The 20,383-nt window shown below is 40.1% G+C and overlaps 1 protein-coding gene and 1 long non-coding RNA gene across 3 annotated transcripts in view; both read left to right on the forward strand.

The window, feature by feature from the left end:
* LOC114020832 overlaps window positions 1-20,383 on the forward strand; it is a 67,998-nt gene that overhangs the window by 33,660 nt on the left and 13,955 nt on the right. The gene's annotated exons all lie outside the window — the stretch shown is intronic.
* Window positions 4,210-6,488, forward strand: HOXC4 (homeobox C4). The gene is made up of 2 exons (XM_027828111.3): window positions 4,210-4,947; window positions 5,433-6,488. The coding sequence occupies exons 1-2, from the start codon at window positions 4,404-4,406 to the stop codon at window positions 5,780-5,782; spliced, it is 894 nt and encodes a 297-aa protein (XP_027683912.1). The 5' UTR covers window positions 4,210-4,403; the 3' UTR covers window positions 5,783-6,488.

Consider the following 20,383-nt stretch of genomic DNA (forward strand, 5'->3'; position numbering starts at 1 on the left):
TCATTTTTCCCCTTCTACATTATAACTAGTTATTGAACTAGCTAGAAGATCTAAAGGCCATTTGTGAGGAGACAAATTTCAATGGAGTTCCCCCATCAATAACTCCTTGGCAGTGACCTATTGGATCAAGTCAAACAGTTGAGGTGAAATTCAGGTCACGCTGTCTAACCAATATTAAAATGCGCCCACTTTTTAAAAAGCCACTTTCAACGAGATTTGAAGAAAATTGAATTCCTGGGTGGGGGGGGGGGGGGATAGAGAAAGAGAGAGAGATTGAGCAAACGGTTTGTATATTTTTTTACAAACAAACAACAGGAATTCATCTTTAACATTTTAACGTTTTAGAAAGAAGGGGTAAATATTTACATTATTACAGATTCGGAGACTAAAAAGGAAAATGTGAAGGCGAGTACTTCTCCTGACATGCTCTGGTTATTAAAATCGTTTTAGGCCGATTCATTACTTTTACTGACAACAGATTTAAGAAAAAATCAATTAAACATTTGCATATTTCTTTGCATAAATTAGACCTGTCTATTTGTATTATGAAGGAACAAAAAGAAAAGGTCTTTTTTGCACTTACTGCTTTCAAGTTGTTAGAAAAATTAAAATTTAATTAATTACATGTCATTGCATAATGTCACAGAGAAACCAACTGTTTTTTTCTGCAAGAAACTATCTGTCTCTCCCCCCGCCCCCAGCATACACACTAATGTAACTTATTGTATAATAATCACCTTAAAATAAACCCTTAAATGCTTTGAAATAAAACTCTACTCAAACATTTATTTCCTGCCTATGAATCTCAAGAAGAGATAGTTCATAGTGTGAGGTTTGTTGTTTTATTATTATTATTAAACATTGAATAACAAAACCCCAGTAGATAGGTACTTCATTTTTCTAGGATGCACAGATTGCTAATGGCTTGAGGTACAGGTTACCAAACGGTCAGTATGGTAATAGCTAAGACAATGAATCCGCAGGGACAATAGTCACTTATTTTTCTTCAGTACTGTCAGAAAGGCGCTTTGTACTCAAAAATGTTCTTGAAATGGTAACCAGATCTATATTTTGCAACCTGATCCCTGGGTAGAGAAGGAAATAAAGACCAGAAATTATTTTTTCGAGGTGCTATATTTCTCTTGGCGTTGTCAGTCCAAAACTGTTTGTCGACATTGTTGGGTTGGCTGGGGAAATTGAGGCGAAAGAGAGAGGGGTGGGAGGGAAGGTTTATAGACAAAAGAGCCAGATTCTTGTACAACTATTCTTCACACGTCAGTGCAGACTTATTTTATGGAGACAAAAATTCTGCCAAACACTTAAAGCAAAAGACACATCTAAAAACTCCACTAAAAACAAAAAAAAAGAGAAAAAATCAGATAAGTGAGGGGGGAAATATATTTGTGCACTGCTTAGAGATAATGTGCAAGAAACTAAAATAGAAGGGGGGAGGGATGAATTTAGATTAACAAGGCAGCAGGGCCAGGCGCTTCTTTAAAGAAAACCTTTTTTTTAAAAAAAAAATATTTGCAATTAAGTCCCAAAGCTGTAAGAATAACAAATCATTGAAATAAAATTGCAGTTCTCCCTTGGCCATCTGGAACACTGAGCCAAAGACTTTTTTAAGCCTTCGAACTGTAGGTCTGTAACTCATTGGTAGAAATTAGTTTAGGTGACCTTCACTCCTTGGATTTTTGAACTCTTTAGTTGTTTATGATAACCACCAAGTATGTTCTTAGATAACTACCTGTGGATATTTTTTAAAATCCCTCTCATCTGTGGCTTACCGAGATTCATCCTTTAAAAAGACATGCCTAGGTAAAATTAGTTTATTAACTCTACATCTTTATTCAATATCCCCGCAGCCTTGGAATAAAGTTTTTGCATCAGTATGAACAATAAATGTCAAAATCCTGTATGAGTCCAAGGTGTTCGGACAGCATGAGATACAGCTAGTGAAAAGGAATGTATTAGATAGATTTGAATCAATGTTTTGAATACCAGAATACATTTCCATTAATGTCTTTTGCAAACTCTAGATTCTTCCCCCACCCTCCTTGCAACTTTTCTTTAGACAGATAGGATTCTACTTGCTTATATCAAGAGATGGAACATATCTAATTTTAATAAAGTGGGGCTCATCTTTGTCAAGCCACTGGATAAGTAATTAGGCCATGGGAAAAATATGCCAATAAAACCAATAAATGCTAGATAATAATGAAAGCAGCAAATGAGTTTCCACATGCAACAGTGCCAAAATATATATGGGACTGAGTCTTTGTGTGAGGTAGGACCCGCAATCACAAATATGCAAAGCAAACCATATTTGTAAACATCTTAAGCAACATGCTAAGTGAGTGGCCTTTGCATGCTCTCCAACTTTCCTCCAGCCAGAGAGCACTATTCTGAAGTGCAATCCTTTCCCTCCCCACCCCTCAAGCCTCAACACCACAAGTGCCAAATTATACAGTCGTCTATATGTACCCTGTAGAATCGAATTTGTGTGAATATTTGAGAGTCACAAATTCGTCTCTAGGGGAGTATATGGACGATGCCAGAGCCTTGTAAAGTTCTGCTTTCCTTTGATTCCCTTAATTGCAGCTGTTCTAATTAAATCCTCAAATACTGGTTATGTCATTTTAAAAGGTAGTTATTCAAGTGCAAAACAGCCATAGCTTCTGCCAGGACAGCGTGGGGGTGGCTTGTTAAAGGTAGACTGAATAATAATGATGATTGGGGATGAGGATCATAATAATAATAAAATCACATTATTACTTTTCATATAAAGAAGAAATAGCAGAAGTCTGAGCCAACAGCACAAAAAGCCCCAACCATTTCATGTGACTGATTTATGGCGTTTTACAACCCCATAAAAGCTGTAACAACGAGCCAAAAGCCTCCGACACCGCTGGCACGTTTAGTCTAATAAATAAAACATAAACAGTTAACTTTATGTGTCACTTTTATTGTTATCAAGTAAAATATGGCAATGCCCTGCAAGCTATGATTTTCAACTATAATTGTTATCAAGCAGTACAAGGGATTAATCCGACTCCCTCTGCCCCTCTGTTTAGTGCAAGCTATAGATAAAGCCCTTAATTGCAATAACTGCTCTCTCCAAAATATTTACATCGATTTCCAGTTTCAGTACTTGCACAGGGGGTCTATTTGTCCTGACATCTGGGAAAGGGAGCCATTTTTATATATGTTATCTCAACCTTTCCTCCCTCCCTCTATTAAAGCAGCTAGTTAAATGGGTCTTTTCAATGGACGTTACAAGGGAAACTGATTCTCTGGCTGGATGTGGAGCTATGAACCACATTTCTATCTAATCTGATCTAATCTATCTATCTATCTATCTATCTATCTATCTATCTATCTATCTATCTATCTCACATACATGTATGTTTAATTAAATGTATGTATGTAATATATGTATATTATATGGAGCTTTGGCAGACTGGAAAAGGCAGAATTTTGAATGACGAAGACAAAGCATAATCAGCCTGTAAAAGCCAGTAGGAATAAAAACACACAAGTAGTTTTACAAGTAAAGAATTGTTGTCACTCCAAAAGCATTCCAGCTTTCTGAGTGGGTGGAAAGACTGTGTAGCTATGATCTTTAATACACAAATAGATCCTATCAGTTTCCAAGGAAATGAGATATCTCTTAAGCAAAGGTTGGGAGCATTTAGAAAACTCTAAATTATGGAGCCATGATTTGCATATTCCCTTTTACCTCTCAGGTAACTTGTTTCCTTCCCTTCCCTCCCCATCCCCCATTTAATGATGTGTGTTTAACAATATTTCATTTTGGGTGGGGGAAAACAAATTTACCAGCAAGGGCACTTAAACTGCCCTGTGTTACTTAGGGGTGGAAAGGGGGGCAGTTTTGTAACCTAGCATTTCTTTAAAGTGAAAAATTCAACATAGTCTGAGCATGTCTTATTCTGTGCAGGGTAAAGTGATAGTTAATCTTCATAATTATGGCTTGTTCTGTTGTTGATCTGCAAAATCTGGGGGGAAGTTCTACCACGGAGAGATTTCTAAAATCCAGTCTATGGCAGGGTGTGGGGTATTATGAGGAATATTCCCCACATGTCCCCCCACCCCCTTTACAAAAACCGGTAGGATTTTATTCTTTTATTTTCCCTTACACATTTGTCTTTTTCGGCGGCGTGAGGGGGGGCGGGGGGAGGAAAGAAAAGGGGGTCTGTTGATCCTTCTCACCATCCTGACCCCTTTGCTCCTAGTTTTGAGATTACACAAACAACAACAAAAAACAACAACAATGCACACACACACACGCACATACACACACACAAATTGGATACATTTTGAAAAAGCTTTTGGTTCCTTATCCGGGGACTAGGCTGGCTGGTGTGATTGGACAAGGGAGTCACATGGTGAAAGTAACTTTACGGGGTCGCCAGCTTGTAGGAGGGCTTTATGGAGCAGAAAAACGACAAAGCGAGAAAAATTATTTTCCACTCCAGAAATTAATGATCATGAGCTCCTATTTGATGGACTCTAACTACATCGATCCGAAATTTCCTCCATGCGAGGAATATTCGCAAAATAATTACATCCCAGACCACAGTCCGGAATATTACAGCCGGACAAGGGAGTCCAGCTTTCAGCATCATCACCAAGAACTGTACCCACCACCAAGACCAAACTACCCAGAACGCCAATACAGCTGTGCCAATATTCAAGCTCCCGGCAACCCAGCCGCGCACCAAAGGGGACATGGGCAAACTCAAGGAGGCCACCACCTCTCAGAGAAACCGCAGCAGCTCTGTGAGCAGACTGCTCTTTCCAGTTCCTCCACCTCTCCTTCCCCAGCCCCTCCAGCCTGCAACCAGCCAAACCCTGAGCATCCTAACAGCACAGCTTCTAAGCAACCTATAGTCTATCCATGGATGAAAAAAATCCACGTCAGTACTGGTAGGCAACTTTTTATTCTCTCCCTCTGCTCTGTCCTTCCTTCCTATTTTCACACCCTGCTCTCGCTCGCTCGCTCGCTCTCTCGTTTTTTTTTTTCTCCCCCTGTTTCCTTCCCTTCCATGAGAGTCTTTGGGTTAGCACAATTGAGCTGGATTTACGACTCGGAATGGGTAATTACACCCACCATAAATTTTATAGCCAAGCTAGTCTGGGCAGCCTTAGCCATGTGGTTCATTCTGTTATGTATGTGTGAAACTCCTAAAGCTTTGTAAGGGGTACATAAATAATTCAGTCTTTTGAGCCAGGGAAACCCCTTCTTATTAGAATAGAAAGTCTTGGGCTGCCAGAAGTTCTTTATAACCCATTTAGCTGATTACTTTTTCCTGAGCCACTCTAGATTTCCTGTCTCTCTCTCCCTCTCTGTTCTGTCTGCTTCTCTCTCTCTCTCTCTCTCTCTCTATTCATGCTAATCTTTGCTTTTCCAGTGAATCCCAATTACAATGGAGGCGAGCCCAAACGTTCCAGGACTGCGTATACAAGACAGCAGGTCTTGGAGTTGGAAAAGGAGTTTCACTATAACAGGTACCTGACAAGGCGAAGGCGCATCGAAATAGCTCACTCCTTGTGCCTCTCGGAAAGGCAGATCAAAATCTGGTTTCAGAACAGGCGGATGAAATGGAAAAAAGACCACAGGCTGCCCAATACCAAAGTCAGATCCTCGACTCCATCTAATTCATCGGCGGGCACCATCGCTGCTGGTAACGCTGCCCCCAGCGAGGAACTATCACCGGGTACAGCTCAGGATCAGCGAGCAGAGGATATCACAAGGTTATAAACAATATCACACACACACACACACAAAATTGACTCTGATTATTTATAGAATCTAATATATATATATATATATTTTGGTTCTTTTCTTGTAGTTTTCCTGTGCGTATAAAAAACAATGAGGTCTTCTGTAAGACCACAGGCTTTAGATGCATGTAACATAGCATGAAGCCAGGTGACCGAGAACCTGCAGGTTTTTTTACGCCATTTCAGGGTTTTATTTATTTTTTAAGGGGTAAGGAAGGGGGAGGGGGGAAGAGGTCAATGTTCCGTTAGATGAATTTAATGAACAAATAAGAATAATCACAAAGAAAAAGAATGTAGGTATTTTGCCCTCTGCGTTACAAATGTACAATGATCTACCGAGGATAAAATGGAGCATTGAAATTCTTTGGTATAAATGTGAAGAAAAAGCTAAAAAAAAATCATCATGATTCAAAAGGGAAAAAAAATCACACAAACCAGGCTGAGCGAGTAATTGGTTTAAATTTTGAGAAGCAAGGGGGAAAAAAGAAAAGGGAAGGATAGTGACATATTTAAAAAAAGAGCAAGGTTTAAACAAAGTCAGTAGCTAGTTTTTTTGTCGTGGTTATTTGTGTTTTTGGACTGATTTTACATGATCATTGTAAACTTGCAATAAAGAGTTTTAGTGTGTATGTGAAAGTCCCAGTGTTCAATAAACCAGTGAGTGTGAATTAGTTTTACTTTAATGTCTGGTGGCTTATTTCACTCTCCACATTCCCCTAGCCCTAAAAATATATATATATATAATAATCCTGGGATTGTGGCATTAATTCCATGTGCAGGAGTGACTGCTTAAATTAAGTCTAAACAAACATAAAAATAGCTCTGTTTTCTAGATTTTATGACATCACAACTTGGTCAATGTGTTTCAATCTCAGATTCTCCCAGTCAAACATATATATACTTGGGGGTGGGGGGGAGGAGGGAGGGAAGGAATCTTGTTTTGAGAAAGGAACAGTGATGTGTGTTTGGGTTAGAATATCATTCATCTGTCTCTGTTTCCCCCCTATCTAATATAAGGGTTTTCTGATTTTTTCTCTTTCTCTACACTTCTGTTGTTTTGTTGTTGTTGAAAGATTATGTGAACTAGTTCATTCATAAAACCAATAGGCTTCATCTAATCTTCTTCCAAAGACAGTAAAAGGTTTGGCAAAAAGGCATTCTTGCTCTTGGACTTTGAATAAATGATCCAAACGGAGAGTGACATGGATAGTTTAGCAAGAAATTTGTCCCCACAATTGAAGGTTTGTTTACTTTCCCGGAAGGATGAGATAACTGTAAGAAAGAGTTGTGTACAAATGGGGAAGTTATACATAGCTGTTTTCTAGGCCCCAATCTTTTGCAACTTTGCAGCATGCTCCTTTTCAGAACTACTGTCCCAGTCTGAAATAACATAGGGGTGCCAGATTTTCAGGTAGGCCTGTTTAAAGACATTTATTCTTCAAGCATTTAACACTATCCCAAAGTCTTGCATTAGGATAGTTGGCCAGGTGATTAGATCTCCTTAACCCTCCCCAGAAGAGAGATTATCTAATCTGAATGAAGGGGATCTTTCTGTTATCTTTATTTTTATTTTTATTTCATTCGTTTTTAAATGTTGGTTTTTACTGGCTCTCAAAAACATGTATAGCCTTCCCTTAAACAAATAATGGTCTCAGAACCTATTGTGATAGCTGGTGAGATTGATCCTGAAAGGGGAATATATATTATGATTACTATTTATAATAGATCGTGTACATGTAAAGCTCATCAGTTCTTTACACTCCTGCTGAGGGACATTAATATCAGAGTGAGAATGGAGAAAAATGTTGCCATTGTAAATAGACATCAAGTCTATAGTTCTCTTTAAACATTTCCACCTCCATGCAGAGGTATGTGTTATGAGTTGGTTGCAATTTTTTCTCTCCCTCTGATTCCTTGCCTGTAACAGACAATCTCACACACTTTACCAGTAAAAACAAACAGAAAAACATGGTATTTAAATTCTTTTTATATTCAATAAAGTGAATTAGCTAGCTAATCTGTAACAAAGCATCCTCCAAAGGGGAAAAAGAGCCTTTACTTGAGGTTAGAGACACTGTCTTCAGACACATCCACCATGCATATACATTGTAAAGAAAACAAAGGCTAAAAGTCCTAACCTTGTGATAATGGTGCTGCTACAAAGTTGAACTGGCAGTTCATAGCCAAGCAATTTGTGTGTGTATGTGTATTCATCAGTGGAAACCTACATGTGCTAGTTCCGCAGACTAAACTGAGGCTGGTGGGGGTGGGCTGGGTGGAAATATTTCTGTTTAAAGTTTGATCCACTTTCTCCCCCCCCCCTCCCCTTTTTGCAAAGTGCATCATAACTGGATGAATTACAAAGGGGTATTCTGAGAGGGGACTGGCTCTGAATGGGATGAGACTTTTTTGTTGCGTGTGTGTTCTCTCTCTGAGTGTCTGATGAGGAAGCTAAGGAAACATTAATCACATTTTCAGCTCTATAGTCTGCATATTCAGTAATAATAAAAAAAGAATCACATTTAGGTATATGCCTTTGCATTCTTGTACCTACTTTTCTGCCCCGGTTCTTTGCTCTGAGACTAACTTTACTTTTTCACCTCTTCTCTGCGTTCTGCTGAGTATTATTTAGCATCTTACTTAGCCTTTAGACTTGGCCATGACACAATTCCTGGAGTGGAGGGAGATTATGAATGCATTATATAGCCAGGCAGCAGGGGGAAGAGAAAAAAAAATTAATGTTCCTAGCTACAAGCAGCCTGCACCATAGTCTCTTGACGCCTCCATGTTGAGCGCCTGAAAGATACTTTATTGAAGTTCGGGTAAATGGCAAAAATGGGTTCACTGAAAGGACAACTTTTCTATCCCATCAGCTTTATTCTAGCCAGGCAGGCTGACCTCTAAGCCCCCCTGACCCGGGTAGGTCTCACAACGTGTACCTTCTGTGTCTCTCTACATAGATTTAGCGGCACCACTACTGTTTAGCGTCTTTGTAGATTTTACCATAGTAATGGGGGAGAGATGGGGCAGATTCAATGCGTGTTATCGCATTGTGTTGTCACCAAAATAATCCAAGAGAAAGGAAGAAGGGTGAAGTTACGGCCAAATCTCTCTTCTCACTTCCCGCCTTCCCATGGCTTATTTCCCAACTGGCTACTGCCCTATGACCAGATCAAAGTACCCAACGCCAAGTAAGTAGCTTTGCACTTTAAAAAAACACGGGGGAACTTTGCAAAGCGAGGATTAAAATCAGGAGGCAAATGCAATCGGGCGAGAAGGGAGACAATTTCTGTGTTAGAGGGGAAACAATAGTTTAGTCTGTTTAGGAGTGCAAAATGGTCCAGATATACCATGGCACATATGGATCTGGTACAAGGGGCTGCATTACCCCCACTCCCCATCATCCTGTGTTCGAAGATTAGATGCTCCTTCATTTCAGTGCGCTATGTTCCAGGTTTACCTCGGCACATATAGATTTGTGGGGGTATGTTCCCCCTCAAACTGTGTATTTCATTGTTCGTGATTGGATATTCTCTCTACTTATATTACTGGACTATAAAAGTAACATCATCAACAAAAAATGTTTCCCGAGGATCAAATTAACATCTCAGGTCAGTTTATTTTAACTCGTTTTCTTCCAGTCCAATTTGCTTGAAAATGACACGCTTAATTTTTTTTTGTTTGTTTCCCCTCACAGCTAGATTTTTGAGGACTAAAATTCTAACATGAGTGAGAAGCAGTTTATAAGGCTTTAACGAGCTATAAAAAAAAACATTATAAAGCCCTTGTATACAGACCCTTGAAGGGACCTCTGTTAAATGTAGTTCAAGAAGTTGTGAAACTTAGTTTCCTGTATTGCCTGTTAAAAACCAACAGCTCCAGAGATGTTTGGGGAGATAACTTCCCACAAACAAGGGCCTTCAGGCGTTAAACTAAGTGCCTTCAGTTTTATGAAAACTTTTCCAGTATATAGATACACATTTTCCCCCCTTTTGCCCAAGGGCTAATCCACAGAAGTGGCATAGTTTAGCTTCCAAGCTCTTCAGTTAACATAATATCCCAGGTCTTTACAGCCACTTGTGTCCTTTATCCCTCACATAGTTCGTCTGCACTGTTAATTGTAATTAAAAGACAAACATTCAGCCAGGGTTAAGTGAATGAGTTACGGGTTTGCAACCATAACTGACAGCACCTCGAACGTGTAACTTACATTTATTGTGGTCTCGTATATCATTATCCAGAGATATAGTTTTATGTGCTTCCTAATCTGTCCTTATGATTTATTTTGATGGGCAAGGTACCAAACCAAACATTTTGGGACTTTAGTGAAAGACTAGTATTTCCTTACAAACAGCCAGCAGCCGTTATGGTAATGATATTAACAGTTTCTGGCAAAAGCCACCCTTTTCTGTTTGTTTGTTTCATTGGCTATAGATTGTCTTCCTACGTGGAAAAGTATTTTCCCAACTCAGCAATAGATAGTTTTGAGTTGAGAGAGAGAGAGAGAGAGAGAGAGAGAGAGAGAGAGAGAGGTTGGTTTATTTCTATGTAGGGAATTCAATATTGCTTTGTAAATTATTCACTTTTCCTAAATTAATTTTTTCCCATTCCTAAATTAAAGTTTCCATTGCTACCTAATCCATCATATGTATTAGATAGATAGATAGATAGATAGATAGATACTTTGCTTTAAAAAAAGAAAGATTTTTTTAAAAACAATCTTTGTATTAAAATCTTTAGCTGTTTCTTGGAGTTCATTTTTTCAGGGATATTTTGATCATTTTATTTTCTTCACTTTTTATCTGTACTACAGCTCTCCCAGCTTCTTCTTTCCTCCTCTAAAGGAGTTATTTGCTGTTCTGGTGTTAAACGTTATACAATGTTCAGTAATATTTTGTCCTTTGTGTAACTCTTTCTGAGGAGCAAACAAGCAACCTATAAATAATTGAGGGGTAGCCAAGAAAAATAACTCTAAATATATATATATATATATATATATATATATATATATATATTGCAATGTATAAGTAATATACATATGTTACTGAGAATGGAAAGAGATCGGTGTTATTAAAATTACTATTTCAAACTTTAGGGCTTTTTCATAAAGTTTAATTCTGATGCGCTCACTGTGACGGCTGTCACTCAATCAATTCTGTTTGTGTCTGTTTAGTCACTCATAAATATCTGTGTTATTACTTTTTCAGCTAAACAGTTTCATTTCTCTGGGGCTCAGATGTTAACTCCCTTCCACCACCACCCCCATCCCCCTCTGAACGGTTATTTATGCCTCATACTTATTGCTTCTCAGGAAAAGTGAAATTATTAAGGACAATATACCTCTGAAAAAAATTAACCTTTACCCCAAAGACAGCCAGCTTCTTTAGGAAATAGAGCAGAATATAAATAAAGTTGAGTCTCACACGACCATTGCAACACAAACAAAAGGGTATGCTCCAGCATGGGATAGAAGAATTAATTTATTACAAGGTATTAAAAATATTTTAAGGTAAATTTTTCCCGATACTTCTTTTTTTAAAGGAAGTATGTTGTTTTAATCATCCTCTTCCCTACACCCAAGCTCACTCCTCCATAGAGTCCTCTCCTCTGCTTATTACTTGTTAACCTCACCGAATCACATCTTAATACATTTATTTTCAATTCATTAAATTATTATTAAGCAGACACTTTAACAGGCTTAAAGTGCTTTGCAGCTTTTGAGTGCAAGTTTCCCTTGAGTAATAGCCTGGCAAATTAAAAGTACACACAGAGAATTAAAAGTACATGCATATACACACAACCACACACACACACACACATTTGGAGAATTAAAAGTATATGCACACACACACAAATACATACAAAAAGACTTCCACCGGCATATACATGGATAATTAAAAGTAGATGCTTACACACATATACACACACACACGTGTTTATGCTCATGTGCACATTTTATATATACATTCATATGTACAAAACCTCACACATATAGAGATAGAATTAAAATGTATCCGACACCCACACCCACACAGCCTGGAAGTTGGTTACCCTCCAGAAATGCTGCGAAACCCAAAAAGTAGAAGCAACCTGCTATTAGGATTGTCCATGAAATTATGGTTATTTTATTTGCAATATCTAGATACAGTTTGGCTTACTTCTGGGGCGTGCATGCAGCAAAACGTCTGTCTGGCTTCTCTGAAATCCCCCAAAACCAGTTCCCCTGAAGTACCTATAAATATTTAAAGAAGACCCAATAAAGTGTTTACTCGCAGGTTTGCTTTGCATTAGCTAGGTCATGACCCCAAGTTTGGACAGCAGGACAAAGGAGCTTTGACTAGGGTCTTGAAGTTTCGTGTTAGGGAACGGCATAATCCCAAAGTTATTGTTTGAACCAGCAGGTTAATTTACTTGTTTGGCAACAGCTCTGAAGTCTGGACGTATAACTTTATCTAGCCCATGTCTCTAGCCCCATCAAGGACTACTTAGACTCCTCTTTTATTAAAGTATCCAGATTAGATGATTGTTAAAGTGTTGCAATTTACTTCCAATTAGAATCCAAGAAGGTTTTTTTTTTAAAGGGTCTAAACTGCATAATAACAAATAATCCCCTAAAATCCTATGCTAAGGAAGATACCTTCTCTACACTTTCCAGACTATGGAGGTCCTGGCGGGTAAAAAATTCGATACCTCCACGCGCCATGTTTATTTCAATGCTTAAATACAGCTATCCTGGTTTGTAGAATAATTTCAATAAATTGGGGGACGGAGGAGGCTGAGGGCAAACAAACAAACAAACAAAAATCCGGAAGTCAGTGGCCAACCCCCATTGACCTCGCTGACTCAAACTCAAGTCCTAGGGGTCTCTGGTGCAGAGGCTATACCGCACTAACTCATTTTAATTTAACAATTAAGGTTTGGAAAGAGAATAGTCTGGCTTGATCCTTGGACAGTTTTCCCAACTGTAAGCATGTAAAATAAAGCCTATGGTGTCTATGAGACGATGTTGACTGTAGATAGAGAATTATTCTGCCAGCACCCTGTTTGAAAGAGTGCACTAGCCGCGTTCTTATTGGTTTTTTTAAGCTTTGGTTTAGATTCTTTTCCTTCTTAAAACCAAAGGAACAGATGGTAAAGCTGAATTTAAAGTTGTATAAACTTCACCTCAGTGCTAGAATGCATGGGCCTCTATGGGCACTGAATGTATAAAGTTTGCTCTTGATAACAATATTTATATATTCAGTATACAGAACTGACCCTGGGTGTATATACAGCGAGATAGCTTTGTAAAAGGGGCATGAGCCTGAAATGGGCTAAATATTTTAAGGACTTGGTTTTAAAGAGACCTGACTTCTTCATGGGCATATTTAATAAGGGAAATGTTTATTACAAAAAAAATGCTGATGATGTGAAGGAAAAAAGGCAAAGGAGAAGGTACCCCCCCCCCATTTGTAAAAACAACAACAACCTCTCAAGTAGTTTATTTCAGATTTTGATTCTCTCTCTTTTCACAAAACTGGAGCTGCTTTCAGGGGAGAGAAACGCAGGTGGAAAAGTGGGACTAGCATTGCTGTATGGGAAGAAAATGACCCGTGATTTGTATAGCAATGGCTTGATGCTACTGAGTGGCTTCTTTACCTTGACGATCTGCCTTTTTATGGTGAATGTTTTAATATCAAGTTTACAATATACATCTTGGGTGACATAAATCGACCGATACGTACGCATGTAGTGGCCCCATGCTGGTCATCCTAACCTTTCCTTTCCTCTCCAAGGATTTTCGGAGATTTAGAAAATGCCGCACTGGCTTTGCTGTTACTGTCCGCTCCACTCGTGAAGGAACACAGCATTGCGAAGTGTTTATACTCCCCGGCGCGAAACATCAAGACCTGTAATTTTTTTTAATCTAAACAGTTCTCCTCTCTATCTGGAAACCGTCTTTCTGGGTACGAAGAAACTTTTTTCCTAATATGGGTAGAAAAGTCTTAGAACCAGCAGCATAAAGATTATTGTGAAGATAAACCTCCAGTGTAAGTGTGTGCTTGTCAGAGTGTGTTCGTGTGCCTGCACGTCTGCTGTGTGTGTGTGTGCATGCCTCTCTGTGTTTGTGTGAGTGTATGTCTGTGTGTATCTATGTGTCTGTGTGTGTGTTTGTGAGTGCCTCTGGGTGTTTTGGAGTGTTTGTGTGACTGAATTTGTGTATGTGCTGTGTGTATCTCTCTCTCTCTCTCTCTCTCTCTCTCTGTGTTTGTGTGTGTGTTTGTGAGTGCCTCTGGGTGTTTTGGAGTGTTTGTGTGCCTGACTTTGTGTATGTGCTGTGTGTATCTCTCTCTCTCTCTCTCTCTCTGTGTGTGTGTTTGTGTGTGTGTTTGTGAGTGCCTCTAGGTGTTTAGGAGTGTTTGTGTGCCTGACTTTGGGTATGTGCTGTGTATATATGTCTGTCTCTATGTGTGTGTTTGGGAGTGTGCATGTGTATGTCTGTGTCTATGGGTGTGTGTTTGTGTTTGTAAGTGTGCATTCTGCTTTCGGAGGGTGTCACAGAACAGAGCCAAGGTTTGGCCTGACCATTGTAAAGAGGGAATTCCTTGAAAGACTTCACATGGGTATCTGGCAGAGGCAAGCTGTAAATCCAACTGTTTTATAGCCCTGGCAGCAGATGGTTTAAAGCGCACTTTCCCCCTTTGGATCACTGTTTATCACAGAACTTCTAGGCCTGCAATCTATCGACCTTTTATTCTTGGGGTGGTGAGCTGGTTTGTTTTGGTTTTAGACTTTCCATTTGATTGCTAACCCTTTTATCAAATGGCTTCTTTTAAGATCTTTACCCTAAAACAGCCCTTCGTGGTCACTGCGGATGGCGATTAACTCTGGCAAGGGATTGCCTTCTTCTGTCCCTGCTTTCCATATTTGCAAATTAAGCGCTCCTGTGATCCGATCAGACCTTCATTACCAGGGGGAGAGGAGTATTTTGAGGAGGGGGAGGGGAGAGGGACTGGTATGGGTGCATAAAGTCACATTAGTTTCTGTGGGGTGAGCAACCCTGGCTGACGTGTTATGAAACAGCTTTAACGTGCTGTGTCGATACCCTCCCTAACCCATCCATCCTCCTTCGGCTAGCCCTCTTTTGTTGGCAGAGCTGGGATGAACCCCACCCTTGTAAATAGAATCCATGTGGCCAAAAGAATCCGAGGCGTTTTGCCTTTGGGGTTAATAGGGGAAAGCGGTGGCTGTTTTATGCCCCTATCCTGTCAATCCGTGGCTGGTATGCATGGCAGAACCGTCTCTATTGCTCGCTCTTTTGAAGCTTTAGCATATGCCAGGCATGTTTGGAGAGCAAGGCTTGGAGATAGCTCAGGCTTATTAGGTTAAATCGTGCGTGTGTGTGTGTGAGAGAGAGAGAGAGTGAGAGAGAGAGATTGTGGAGTCAAATTTAATTCCATTGTTTCTTATCACAAGGTTCCTTTGGAAGATCTAGAAAAAGCCCCAACAAGTAACCAACAAACAAAATAATAACACTGTCTCTTCACGTTTATTTCCTTGTAACATATGGGGCTCTTCGGCTTCGCTGTATCCATCACCGCTTCTCTTTCATTCTGATAACTGAGAGCGATTTTCATAACGACTTGCAAGAGGGTTGTAAAGAATTATGGGCGCTCAGCAGAGTCCTCCGGTGAACTGTTGGCAAGTGTCACTTTGCAAGCTGACACCCCCCGCAGTAAACGAGAGGCTCTGCTCTTCGAGTGCAGTTCTCCAAGTTTGCGTGAGCCGTACGCGCTATATATATATATATATCTAGTAAAAAGCAAGACTGTTAGAAACAAATACCCAACTCATGTAAACAAGGCACTCGTGGCCTCAGTCACCACGACAATTAGAATCCGGAGCGTCTGAACACACACCCTGCTCTCTGGGAGAGGTTGATATGGTTAGTGGGAGTGCTAAAACCCTACGAGGCATACAATATTTATCTTGGTTAACCCTGGTGCTTTTATTAACCTTGGTGCTTCCAAGGACTCTGAGCCCCCTCCCTCCCCCCACATTAATCGATCTGGACAAGAGTTGTAGATTTCACAGCTGATGTTTCTGTTCAAATACTTGGAAAAGGGGGGGGGGGGGAACAACCCAACAACCCGACCTTATAATAATTATAATAAAAGCTTCAGATCTAGCTGGGGTTCTTCTATTGAGAAAATAAACACAAGCAATTATCCCAGTGTCTGCACCTACCCGCTCAAGAGCAAAGTGATTAGATGCGCGTTATGAGCACTTTACGCTCATAAAGTTAACTTAAGACAGGTCACTTTCTTCCGAGGAGCAGCCAAGGGAAATGCGAGCGTAGAGAAATCTACGATGGAATCACTTAAAATCTAAAATCTTCGGAGAAAAGGCAAAATGCATGGCCATCTATATGGGCTAATATACACACACAAAAGAACAGAAGAGACAGTTGTTTTCCTATTAAAATCTGCTGGATGCTCCCCCCCCCCAAAAAAAAAAAGAAAGAAAAAGGAAAGGGGGGGGGCTGCATTCATTTATATGATTCACTGCTGTTTAAATAATAATGTGGTCTTGGCAAAAAATGGACCCCATTGCCAATTTTCTCTTCTCACCCAGATAGAGCGAAATGATACTATCTCTGTATTTACAGTTCAATGGCTTGAATACTTAATTTAGTCTATTTTTCGGAACACTCCGCATACCCATAAATCTGCCAGGCTTTCTCTGTTACAATGCCATCAAATAAAGAGGACATTGACTTCCAGAGCAGGTACGGTCCAAATAACTAACAAAGATAATCTATAAAACTGATTTGGAAGGCACGAGATGAGATGAGTTCCTTAAGTCTAATCACTCCGACACTATAAACAAATGGCTAACCTTCGGAAATTAAGTTTGCTTTAATAACCTTTCATAAACAGACTTCTGTCTTGGTGGCTGCAGAAATTATCCTGACTGGGCATTTCACTCAGCACATAATACAGTAGGGACTGGGGAGAGGTTTCCTGCACTCTGTCATTGTATGGGGGGTCCGCATCTGGGCCAAAAGCTTGGCTTTACTTAGGCAAGTAAAACCATTGAAGTCAAGGTTTACTCTTCTTGTGAGCAGGATTTGTGAGCAGGATCTGGCTCCAAATATATATCCATCTGTGAAAGAAAGAAAGAAAGAAAGAAAGAAAGAAAGAAAGAAAGAAAGAAAGAAAGAAAAATTTCCCCATTCAGAAACAAGAAATTCCCTTGTATAGTGTGACTGCTTGTGAATAAAGAGTCATAGGTGGCTGTTACCTTACCCCTTTAACTCTAGACATGATTTCAATCTATTGAGCACCAAAAGAGTAACACGTAGCTTTTCCATGAGCAACTCCCTAGGAATTAGATCCAAGCAGCCAGATCCTGGATTCAGCTATGTGCTGAAGTATACCAAACAAAGGGGTGGTTATTTCAAAGGCACAAACATGCATAATGGTCAGATGTTTCCCTTTAGCCCATGTGTTTTTGTGTATGACTGTGTATGTGTTGGAGATGACTCTCAAAAGCTTGCATCATACAGAATTTAGTCTTGGGAGATGGAAAGAACCCCTTCAATCTGGGGCCCTAAACAGTGGGTGTTCTGCTTAGGATATAGCTTCCTGTTGGTCAGTGGTGATCTGTGAAATGGGTTTTTTTTTATTTTAGTCCTGCCAGATCTGCCCTAACCCAAAGGTCTGAATTTAAACACTCCTTGAATGAGGGCCAGCCGAAGATGACACTTGAATGTTGCAACTTCGCTACTGGCATTCTTCCAAAAACAATTTCTTCATCATCTCAAGTTTCAACAAGGCCTCTCTTCTCCCCCACACCACCCTTAGAAAGGAGACGGTGGGGGTGGAGGGACTCTTCTCTTTGGATGAGATGAGTACTGTCCTAGGAAGAGCCAGAGATGCTGTGGTGAGCTCTTCCCCAGTCCGGGGCTTTGTCCGGCTGAATACATTAAACAAGGGCACCCAGAGGTCATGCACTAGTGGAGCAAGCTCCGTGCTTCCAAACAAGCCCATTTCCACTGGTGTCAGAGCTCACCACTTCAGGATGGGGGAGGTGGGACTGAGGCTGCAGTACAGGCCTCTAAGTACAGTGAGGAGGCAGGGCTGTGGGGTGGTAGATTTTGCCCTCCAGGCTTCAGGGTTGGCATCAAGTGGTAGGTCCTGCATGAAGGCAAATTTGCACTCCTGGCTTAGGTGACGACATCTCCACTGAAGTCAAAGGGAGGTTGCTAGGAATGGCTCAGGTTCAGGTGCTAGAACATTACATTGAAATGGCTATTGGTATTTTCCTGTCCCATACACAGCTTGCCTAGATGCTTCCCACCTCACAACCAGACAACTGTGTCCTCTTTGTTGCATGTAGAACCCTTTATTGCAAACTCTTACAGGGCAAAAGTCATCTAAGTACTGCAAGATCAGTGTCTAAAGGCAGCTGCACACACCTGTGGTTGTGTATAATATGGTGCCTCATAGGTGCCTCAGTGTGTTTGTGTATGGGCATGTGTGTGTTTTGGTACTTGTGTATGTTTTGTGTATAGAATATGTATTTGAGTATGGTGCATATGTGTGTATGGTATGTTGGTGTCTGTGTGGGTGTTTGTATATGTTATGTATGTATATTTTTGTGTATATGCGTGTTTATGTTTGGTTTATGTATGAGTGTGCCTGTGAGATATATATGTATATGGGTTTATGTATATGTGTGGGGAAGTGTATGTGTGTAAGAACATAAGAATGGCAATACTGGGTCAGACCAAAAGTCCATCTAGCCCAGTATCCTGTCTTCGGACAGCAGTCAATGCCATGTGCTTCAGAGGGAGTGAACAGAAAAGATAATTATCAAGTGATCCATCCCCTGTCTCCCATTCCCAGCTTCTGGCAAATACAGGCTAAGGACACCAATAGCCATTGATGGACCTATCTTCCATGAATTTATCTAGTTCTTTTTTGAACCCTGTTATAGTCCTAGCCTTCACAACCTCCTCAGGCAAGGAGTTCCACAAGTTGACTGTATGTATATTTCCTTTTGTTTGTTTTAAACCTGCTGCCTATTAATTTAATTTGGTGACCCCTAGTTCTTGTGTTATAAGAAGTAAATAACACTTCCTTATTTACTTTTTCCACACCAGTCATGATTTTATAGACCTCTATCATATCCCCCTTAATCATCTCTTTTCCAAGCTGAAAAGTCCCAGTCTTATTAATCTCTCCTCCTATGGAAGCTGTTCCATACCCCCTCATTATTTTGTTGCTCTTTTATGAACCTTTTCCAACTTTGAGATTCTTTTCTGAGATATATATTGAGATGTATATTTATTTATGGTCCATGGGTATGAATGTTTGTGCTGGTGTCTGCAAATGTTTTGAGTATGTGTGTGTATTTGTGTTCGATGTATGTGTGTAAGCATATGTGTTTTGTAAGTATGTGAATGTGTGTATTTGCTTATGATATATGTGTGCATATTTGTGTTTGTGTGTTCATGAGTATGTGTGCATGGTCTAGATGTGTGTGTCTGGTGAGTGTATACTTATGGTATGAGTGTGTGAGTGTGTGTGTGTGTGTGATTGTATTTGTGTAGTGATGAGAGTTTATGTATGGAGGTGTGTGGTAAGTTTAGGCAGGCAATGTGGGAAGCAGGTAAATAATTTTGTCTCCATTTCAAAGTAATGTTTAACACTAAAGTTACCATCTAACTATACATTTCCATAAAGCTCCATTTTGACATATGCCTTTCCTATGGAATTTATGTCAAAAGAACCCTGAAAGCAAAACTACCTGTATGGGCTGACATACTAGCCAGGCAGGGTGTCAGTTCTCTGTGCATGGGAGAAAAATAATTAACCCAAATCCTAATGAGATTGAACCAAACCGTAAAACTGTATAAACATCCAGACTACTGGGGACAACACCTTTGATCTCTGGGCCCTTTCACTGAAATTTACCATTAACCTCTTTGATGCACTTCTTCAAAGATGTGGTAATTTCGGGGTGAAACCCTGGAGCCATTGAAATCAGTGGGAGTATTTTGCCATTGACTTCAATGGTGCCAGGATTCACCCCCTTATATTTTGCAGATGTTTGGGACCATTAGATTGAAAAGTGCTTATGCAGCCGGTTTGATTAAGGAAAGAGAAAGGCAGCATTCCTCAGCTAATGTAAATCAACATAAATCCAACGGAGCAATGCTGATTTCCAGCGACTCCCATTCTGTATTGAAGACTGGTCGTATAGAATTAGATTTATTTTACTTGAAGTTAAAAAAAAATCCAGAATATCTTTTTATGCCCCCCCCCAAGAAATTATTACAGGACAAGGCACGGCTTGTTTGCAGTGTTGTAGCCGTGTTGGCCCCAGGATATGAGAGAGACAAGGTGCGGGAGGTCATATCTTTTATTGGAAGAACTTTTGTTGGTGAAAGAGACAAGCTTTGCAGCTCCACAGAGCTCTTCTTCAGGCTCCGTGGAGCCCGAAAGCGAGTCTCTTCCACCAACAGAAGTAGGTCCAGTAAAAGATATGACTTCACCCACCTTCTCTCACTCAAAACACCATTTGTCCGAGA

This window comes from Chelonia mydas, chromosome 20 (assembly GCF_015237465.2).
Source record: "Chelonia mydas isolate rCheMyd1 chromosome 20, rCheMyd1.pri.v2, whole genome shotgun sequence".
In the NCBI taxonomy this organism is placed as follows: Eukaryota; Metazoa; Chordata; order Testudines; family Cheloniidae; genus Chelonia; species Chelonia mydas.

Coding starts and splice junctions, on each gene's coding strand:
- HOXC4 (XM_027828111.3), top strand. CDS start 4,404: ATGGTGAAAGTAACTTTACGGGGTCGCCAGCTTGTAGGAGGGCTTTAT. Junction 4,948..5,432: donor AAAAATCCACGTCAGTACTG/GTAGGCAACTTT, acceptor TTGCTTTTCCAG/TGAATCCCAATTACAATGGA.